The following is a 10000-nucleotide window of genomic DNA, read 5'->3' as shown; positions in this document are numbered from 1 at the left end:
GACACCAGCATACCCCACTGAGAGGAATACACTCAAATGCTTACATTTCATTATACATTAAAAATAACAAATATAACAATACATAACAGAGAGATGATTTACAAGGAAAAAAACACCATCTCCCAAACAATAACTATGCTTTTGACTGTTTCCCTCCCGGCCAAATCTACGGCTAGGCCCAGGGCAAAACCAAGTAATCTCATTCCACGACAAAGACAGAAATCAAGTAAGAAAACAGATATAAGGGCATAGAAGACAGAGTAAGTACCTTCCTGCCCACTATGGGAGGTCAGGAGCCCCACCCAGAATGCTGCCTGAGTTATAGTTATACTCCAAATACTAGAGTTGCCATTGATCAATAAAATGTCAAAGGTGAATGCGAACCTGGCGCTGTACAAAATCGATAATCATATCTATATAGTATATTAAACAGTAAGCACCTCGACACCTGCCCATCAGTTGAATTAACACCACGCCTGTCTGTCTGTCTGGCCATCTGACTAGTGAGAATTGCGATTACATATTTATTGTCAATAGGAAAGTCGTAAAAATGTCACACCTTCCACCTTTCCGGTTCCAAAATCATTGGAAGTGTGTATGTAACCAGCCCATTGTAAGACTAATAATAGGTTATATATATTGAATCATAAGGTGGGATTACTATTTTAGTAGCAGGATGTATTCTAATGGTTACAGCACTAAGGAGCGAGGATGGATGATAATGATATTTGTTCTTTTTTTTGTTTTTAAGCGTTTTACGGCGCTTGCAACATATTAAGGTCATATCAGCGCCAGTAAAAAGGAAGAAAATGGGATAGTTAAGAGATTATAGAATTACAATTAAACCACCATGAAAAGATAAGACAAAGGAGAATTGGTTAAAACAGGAAACAGATGTAGATTCCAAGAGCACACTATCAGTGTACTTAAATGCCTCATTCTGACACAAGCACGGTCCCCACTAAAAGGAACACACTCAAATGTTTACAAATCATATATTATATATATGAAACAAAAATAATAAAATGCATAACAGAAACAGAGAGATGATGTACAAGAACAAAAATATATCCCAAAACATTTGACTGTTTCCCTCACAGCCAGGACAAAACCAAGTAGTCTAATCTCATCCTAAGACAAAGACAGAAAGTATGTTGGAAAACAGATATAGGTGGATAGAAGACACAGTAAGTGCCTCCCTGCCCACTGTAGGAGGCCAGGAACCCCACCCAGTGAGACTGACCTATTTGTCATCTTGGCATGTATTACTAATTACTAAACGTGGCCATGGAATTAATGAATGTTAACCAGGCATTTTCAATGGCTGGAAATAAAGTCAGGGCTCAAGTTTTTTTTTGTATTTTTTTCTATATGGCCAAGAAAATCTATATAAAATAAATCAACAAGAACAAAATACAAAATAACAAAATGTTAATAACATTTCATGATTTATTTCAATTCCAATATCAGAATGTAATTTAATGAAAACATCTCTCACTCACACACATATCCCTCAGACAAGCACATACACATACTCACACACAACTTGACGTGCTCACTGTATCATAAGTAATATCTGTATGACGTACTCACTGTATCATAAGTATGTCTGCCTGTATGTCGTTTTTGTTTTTAACGGTTTCACAAGGCTTGCTTCACTTTTAGGCCAACACCAAGAAAGAAAATGGGGGAAGTCGAAAAATTGTAGATTGACAATAAAAGCACCCCACAAAAACGACCAGTCAAAGTGGAATGGTTTAAATAGGAAACAGATGTATAGATTCCAATAGCATGCTATCGATGTACTTAGTTTGAGATCATCTAAAAGACCAATCCAGACATAAGAACAGGATCCGACTATGAGAAATTACATTCAAACGTCTACAAAATGTCACTTAAAAACAAAAAGCTATAAGAAGTACATAACTGAAAGATGATTAACAAAGGAAAAAAAAAAATTATCTCCCAAAACAACAAATATACATTAGACTGTTCCCCTCTCAGATAATGACTTTGGCCAGGCCTGAGGCAAAAACCTAGTAATCTCATCCCAAGACAAAGAGATACCCGGAAAAGGAAACTATATATTGAGGGATAGAACATGCAACAAAGGTGACCTCCCCGCCCACCATGGGAGGTCAAAAGACCCCATCCAGATGTCTGCATGTAATGATATTGATTACAAGAATGAAATTCCAGACTTACATTGGTAATGGTATGGAAATATTTATAAGAAAGCAATGTGGCCAAAAGCTACATAACAAAAGGCTTCTTACTTCCAATGTTATAAATTACAGTAAACTGTAAAAAATAATGAATAAATAAACAAAAGAGAACAATGACTGAGATTTACTTCCCTTTAATCTTCTAGATCATTTAAATGACGCAGTTTCACTTCACGTGCTCAGAGCGCTTTACAAGGAGTCCCTAGCCAACAGCAGCATTTAACATGAGGGACAAGACATGATGCTTGTAAGGCGATCTTAAATTTTTTTTTCAACAGTGACAATGTTGTTAATGATCAGGTACTCAGTTTACACCTGCGTATGATGAGAAAATGCAAGTAAAAAGCCCTTACCAAGGACTGAACTATAAGTGGGCAGCACTGTTGTCTTATCTCCACAAACTGATCAACTTCCAACTAAAGAACATCCAATTCAAATACATTACCCAACCTAATTCATTTATAACGACATTCACGACTTGATTATTCATTCCTTGCACACACAACATCAGATGAAATTTCAAAGCTATACATTTTATACACTATTCAGAACAGTGTTGTCCAATTGGTAATGAAACAAACAAACTGGCACATATCTAAATAATGTCTCAGAGTGTACAATGGACTCCAGTGACTGAATGTATAAATTAATATAAATATTAAAAATGCTCATCTCCATCAGAAAAGGTACCGTACTACCTTGAAGATTAGAAATATATAAGCCAGCTGGACTACTACACAAGGCAAAACCAGATGTCATTCAAATACAAAGAAATAACTTTTGATTAAAACACAGTCTCATCTCTCTAATTCGGAACTCCACAATTCGGATGTATCCACCATCCAGACATGTTGCCCAGGGACGGATTTTTTTCCCTTTATTATTCCACACGTTAAGGATTGATTCCACCACCGGGATGTCTTTGTAATCTGGACAAAATTGGAGATCTGGGATTGGAGGAGTTCGGTTTGGAGAGATATAATTGTATAATGATGAACAACCTTCCAAAATGATGAACCCCAGCTATGAAACACAATACCGCAGAAAATAAAAGAAGCAACAAAAAAATGTCTACATACAAGAAAACTCGAAACAAAAGACTGGCTATTGTTTCCATACTATTCAGATCGAGTAAGAGGATTTTGTTATTGTGAGGTTGGCGATGTGTCTTTGTTCTGCCAGAAAAAGAAGGTAGGTGTCCGTATCGTCTTTTGGCGCATACCGGTAACCTTTCTGTATAAAGCCATAAAGACTTATTTCTGTAAGAAACACAGAGCATGACCCGATCTAAATAAATTATTGCACATATTCTTATTCACGTGTCCATTCCTTGACGAGTCAGCACATGAAATAAATGTTACATCTCGTTCTCCATCACTGCCCAAGTCTTGACTATTCTCTTACACCATTCTGTGTATCATGTGTCCATTCCTTTATGCTTCAGTACATTCAGCATGTGGAATAAACGTTCCATTTCATTCTTCATCACTGCCCGAGTCTTGAATATTCTCTTAACCTTTCTGAGTATCACGTGTCCCTTCCTTTATGCTTCAGCACCTTCTCCAACAAATGTTCCATCTGGTATTTCATTACCGGCTGGCCCTTGCGCGTCTTTTTACACAGTTTCTTGTACCTGTGCTTCTTTTTCTCATTGTAGGCTTGAATAGCGGCTTCCTTGGCTTCCTTGTCCTTCAGGCGTTTCTGGAATCAAAGTGAAGAAGAAAAGAGTTGTACAATTCAATGACGACTGTAACGTAACCATGGGTGCAAGCAACTGGACCTCAAAAAGCCTGCAAGTCTACTTATGACCAGACATATAATCTGAAAAAGCCTGCAAGATTCATAGACTTAAAAAAAATTTTTTTTTTCAAATTTAATAATATAACTATCACTTCCGGGTCACAGTAGCATCGTGATTCAAAAGTTTCGCTTAATCATATGGATGTACCCGACCCGATTGTTGAGACCTAAACAAACAAAAAAAAAAATCTATCAAATCCAAATCGCAAAAAGCCGGCGACGTTTTTTCCGGTAATCCATTCGACCGGCAGGCTGGCTGTAGCCGGCACTCTTGCACCCATGAACGTAACTCACGGCATCAATCTCATGGGTGCCAGCAGGAAGAAGTGCTGAAACCTGAAACTAAAATCTCGACACATTCCCAAACCTGAAAATGTTCCTACTGAAAATGCGGCCTAAACTTTACTCTTATTTCATCACCGTTTTTATACCATTATCAAAAGATCACACAGCAAACATAATGACACAACGAGAAAATAAAAACACTGAAATAGGAGGTATTTGACTTCGAGATATCGCGAAACCGGAATTCCAGCATGAACCAGAAAACTGGCACCCATGATCAATCTGGAATACGTGAGGTTATGTGGTCTAGTGGCATGACACTCATTTTCGGATTTGAATGTCTTGGGTTCGAGCCTCGCTCGGTGCAGAGTTGAGTCCTCTCACAGTACTCAGGTGTAAAATGAGTACCTGGCTGTTAACAGAGTTGTCTCTGTCCGAAAAAAATTGTAATATCGCCTAAAAGGCGTCATGTCCTGTCCTACATGTTAAATGTTGCTGTTGGCCAGGGATACCATGTAAAGCGATTTGAGCACGTTTAGTGGATATTGCACTATATAAAAGCTCAATTAAATGATAGAATAACATAAATAATGAATGGGAAATAACTGCTTAATTGCTATGGTATGTGTAGTAATGACAGGGTTATGTCCAATGTATTGTCTTGAAGAGTGAATGCCCTTGTTTATCATAAACAGGAGTTGAAAATCATGGTCTCAGAGGGAAAAGTGGGTCCACTCAGACTAAGGGTGCAGGCCACGGCCCGCAATTTCTTGGGAGGGGGACGCATGGTTTAGTGATTCACAACAACAACAACAACAATTAGTAATTATTATAATGTGGTGGCCGTCATGATGATGATAATGAAATTGTTATTAATATAAAAATGTTAATATAGACGTCTAATTATTTCTGATAAATTACAAATAAATCATAACTACTGTGGCACTGGTGGTTATAGATCTAGCAGTGATGATGATGTTCTTAGTGGCTGTAGTTGTAGTAGTGATGAATATATGGTCATGGTAGTGATGATGATGCAACGATGGTGATTGTAATAATGCGGTTGTGATGATAATGCGGTTATGGTGGTGGTGGTTGAATTGGTGATATCCACTAAATGTGCTCAAAGCGCTTTACAAGAGGTCCCTGACCAACAGCAACACTTAACATGTAGGACGGGACACGACACCTGTTAGGCGATATTACATTTTTTTCTGACAAAGACAATGCTGTTAACGGCCAGGTACTAATTTTACACCTGAGTACAGTGAGAGAATATGAGTAAAGAGCCATTTCCAAGGACTCATCTATGCGCCGAGCGAGACTCGAACCCGGGACCTTCCGATCCGAAAGCGAATGTCGTACCACTTGTAGGGTTGCCAATTCAGGAGGCAAAAATTTACCGAACTCTTAGGAAAACACATAGACGGCCCCATGGGTGCCAGCAAGAAGACTGAAACTAAAATCTCGACACTTTGCCAAACCTGAAAATGTTACTACTGAAAATGCAGCCTAAACTTTACTCTTATTTCATCACCGGCTTTATACCATTATTAATTTGATTTTAAAACCAACTTTCACGAATCTACCGCCACATACTGAAGAGGTGGCTGAAACATGTTTTCGAATTTTTACCGATGCTATTAGGCTATTTAACTCAAAACACTGAAACCAGAACCGAGGTATTTGACTTCGAGATATCGCGAAACCGGAATTTCGGCATGAACCGGAAAACTGGCACCCATGGACTGACCCCTTTCTCAGCGCTGAACTCCAGTAAAAAAAAAAAACAACCACCCGGGTAGGTGATTGGAAAACATAGAGGGTCAATAGCACACTAAATTCCTTAAAATATACTGAAAATTGGCAACCCTGCAATTGACTGCATAGCCGCACATCATTAAAACAAACTTGCACAAACCTCTCTCTCTTCCTCTTTGAGCTTCCTATTTTTTTCAGCAATCTTCATAACACCAGAAAACATATTAGCCCCTGGCCTTGATTTCTTTCGAGACCTGCAAAAGAAAACACAAAAAATGGGAACTGAAAATGACGATTAATTTAAGATTGATAACCAGTTTGTCTGAGCTGTCTGAAAATATTTTTAAAAACTAGATGGAAAATTGGTGAGAAAATCAATATAATGTAAAAACCCAGCTGAATAGAAGTAGAAGCAGGTAAAAAAAAAACAACAACAACAACAACAACAACAAAAAAAGGTTTTCTAATTGTTCATATTTCAGGATCAAATACTTTTATGCAAGAAATTATTCTGAGGTCAATGAAATGAATATCTTTGACCAGATTTCGTTGATATACAGGGTTTTCACATTGTATGCAGATCAAGTCAGGACAGATAATGATGGGAAAAGAAAAAAAGCCGGCTTTCAAAACTTGTAAAGAGGCTTTAAAGTCTACTGCCTGAAATTAAATTGCGTAGGACAGCATAGCCCTGAAAGACAATAAAAGATTGGAATTTTAAACTGCAAGGGATTACTCTGATGTCAATGAAATGAATATCTTTGACCAAATTTCGTTGATATACAGGATTTTCACATTGTACGCAAAACAAGTCAGGACAGATAACGATGGGAAAAAAAACAACAAAAAAACCCCCAAGAAACCTGGCTTTCAAAACTTGATATAGATAAAGAGGCTTTAAATTTAAAGTCTACTGCTTGAAATTAAATTGCATAGGACAGCATAGCCCTGAAAGACCATAAAAGATTGGAATTTTAAACAAGAGGAAAATAGGAGTGATTCCTCTAGATATCAAAAAACGCATTGATAGAATAATGTGCACATTTTAAGTGATATAGATGTTTATAACTTAGATCAATAGTGAAAACAATAGTTCCAAACAACTTGTATAAAATACAGGATGCACATTTAGCACTACAGAGCTGCCTATTTGAAAATATAAAAATTCATAGTTTTTAGGAGATAAAAGTGGTAGTCGCTATATAGTTAACTTATTTATATATCAATATTTTATCCTTTCAAGGAATACATGAGACTTCAAAATCTTTACAATTATGTAGCCTGGCATCCACTTCCATTTTCAATTAGTTTTAATGACTTAGAAGTGCTCAGGATTTTCTAAAATTTAAGCCAAAATTTCATAATTCTACAAATTTTTCGTAGTTGTGAGCAGGTCTGGCAATATTTTCTCAACTGAACAGTAACTGTACTGCCTTTTGATCTAATAATACAAAGTGCATCCAAGTGCGTAATCAACATAAAAGAGAAAAGAAGCAGGTTATCCCAATGACATAATTTTAGCAGCACAACTATCTTGACTTAAAATTAAAAGAAGAATTTATGAATTTTTGCGTGCAAAAAGACAATTGTTGAACATCTACCTGCTTTATTGGTTGTAAAAAGTAATTTAATAAACACAAATTATAAATAAATATACCTAGAGATAATGTCATGAACACTGAGATGTGGTTTACTACTGCCATCCCCTCCTGTTGCTTCAGTCTTCGTTTGCTCCCTCTGTAAAAACTGGACATATTTCCTGGCTTCTCTCTTTTTCTTTAGATCGGCTGCAAATGCTTGGCCTAGAAGTGACAAGATGAATAAATAATTGTGTTGATTAATATTCAGACTGTATTAATCATAGATGGGAGTTAAAAATCATGGTTCCAGACGGAAAATGGTTCCACCCAGACTAAGGGCAGAGCTGCCAACCCCATCTGATGAGAATGTGTACAATGGGACCTCAAAATGGGGGAGATTTCACGAAAATGGGTACAATCCTGAAATCGACGGAAACTAACCATTGTGAAAGTAAGAGGAAGGTATACTTACATAAAGTCACACCGCACAAGCTCAATTGCAGCAAAAATGATGTTCCCAAGACTATAATCCAATCATTTCAGAATTCTACCTCCCAGCATGAAGATCATAATTGGTCCAAAAAAATATGAACATCCACTTGGTCACCAAGGTTTCTCAATAGGCTAGTAATAATATGAATTACAACTAAAAAAAACTAAGGTGATTCTGTACACTGAAAATGGGTACAATCTTGGGGGAAATGCATACAAGTGTACAATCGCTGAAAATGCGTACAATTCCGAATTTTTTGCAGTAGGTTGGCAGCTCTGTAAGGGTGCAGAGTGCTGCCCAAAACATCTTGGGGGAGGGGGGGTATTTTTAATCTGAGTTAAAATTTCTGGACATCAAAATTTAAAAATAGTGGGTTTGAAGTGGGATCCTGATTTCAATTCAGCAGGAATCGCGAAAGACCAGGAAATTCCCATCAATGATTAATTAACATTTTAAGTATGACTATCAGATATATGATGCTTCAGCCTATGGTCTTCATCGGGCAACAACAAAATATGCAGATAACGACAATAAAATAAAATAAATATTAAAAAACAATTTTTAAACAGACTATTTTCGTCGTATGATAGCACTTCTACGTTTTTGTGGGGTGGAGGTGCACATTTTTTGGGGTGTTTTTTGATTAAATTTAAAAGACAAAACACATTTTCTTCTTTAGAATGGCCTTGTTTATTTAACCATTGTGATGAAAGTCTGCTTGTATTACTTTGCGGAAGTTTTTTTTTTTTTCTCTCGTAAAGCAGCTATGAATTTCAACAACGGTGACAATAAAATTTCTATCTTCATTTTATTACCTACAATTTCTACCTTTAAAAAGCTTGTGATATGGGATAAAATAAAGCATCAAAATTTAGTGTCTTTTGTTACGGTTTATGATTTTACCAGATAATTATATTAAAACCTGGTATTGATGTTTGTTAAAACTTATCAATACTGAAAATAAAATCTGTATTTTAAAATAAAATACACACTCATTGATTATCTATTATGTAGTGTTGCAACAAAGCTTGTTAAAATAGCCTACCAAGATATTACACAGTACGGTATCAATCACCTTCCAAGAGATCACCGTAAGGTGAAAATATCTTACCATTACCACACTATTGTCACCGTAGAAAATAGCAGCTTCCATTTTAAAAACTCTATAATGAAACCAAATTATGACGGCAAAAAGGGGGATGGGGAGATTGAAAAAGAGAATGGTGTGTGTATGTGTGATCAAGGAAGGAAGATTGAGAGAGAGAGAGAGAGAGAGAGAGAGAGAGAGAGAGAGAGAGAGAGAGAGAGAGAGAGAGAGAGAGAGAGAGAGAGAGAGAGAGAGAGACATGGCATTATTTCATTATTTAAATTTAAATTAAAAAGTAAAAGGAAATTGGAAGATATTTCTCTTTATACCTATAACAAAGTCAAGTCATGCATCTTTAACTTTAACTGAACCCCCCTAAACTAAACGCGAAGGCCGAACGGCAATCTCCAGTCACAACTTTCTTACTTCCGAGAGTTCTGACTGTCAGTCATAATTCGACTCCCACTGTCTATAACTATAATTTAGTTTCAGAAAACGCTTCAGTTTCTAATTATTGAAAACAACGCAGCCTTTCTTAAGTTTCCTTGAAAAAAAGGGAAAAAATCTGGTCAACATTGACAATTGACAGCGGATAGGGCCGAGTTGAAATCAAAGTTTGGCAGGCCGGTTCCTTCCTTTCCACTACTTTATCAACTAACGAAAGAGTGAAAATGGAAAGGCTTCGTATGGGAACAAAACAGACAATGGACGTTTCGGGTACAAACCCTTCGTCAGCACAACAATACACAAATAAACGTGGAAAACAAAT

The 10000-nt window shown here is 36.7% G+C and overlaps 1 protein-coding gene across 1 annotated transcript in view; it reads right to left on the bottom strand.

The window, feature by feature from the left end:
* Nucleotides 1-1431: 1431 nt before the first annotated feature.
* LOC144978762 (uncharacterized) overlaps nucleotides 1432-10000 on the bottom strand; it is a 12802-nt gene continuing 4233 nt past the window's right edge. The window contains exons 2-4 of the mRNA XM_078925222.1: nucleotides 7729-7873; nucleotides 6232-6325; nucleotides 1432-3926 (exon numbers count right to left, since the gene is read on the bottom strand). Of these exons, the coding sequence (XP_078781348.1) occupies nucleotides 3753-3926; nucleotides 6232-6325; nucleotides 7729-7873 (413 nt within the window). The 3' untranslated portion in view covers nucleotides 1432-3752. The remainder of the gene's footprint in view (nucleotides 3927-6231; nucleotides 6326-7728; nucleotides 7874-10000) is intronic.

The sequence above is a fragment of the Berghia stephanieae genome, chromosome 8 (assembly GCF_034508935.2).
Source record: "Berghia stephanieae isolate SIO BIC M18660-M18661 chromosome 8, UCSD_Bste_1.3, whole genome shotgun sequence".
Lineage (NCBI taxonomy): Eukaryota > Metazoa > Mollusca > Gastropoda > Nudibranchia > Aeolidiidae > Berghia > Berghia stephanieae.
Note: the sequence above shows the minus strand (reverse complement) of the source record. Positions and strands in the feature narration are given on the sequence as shown.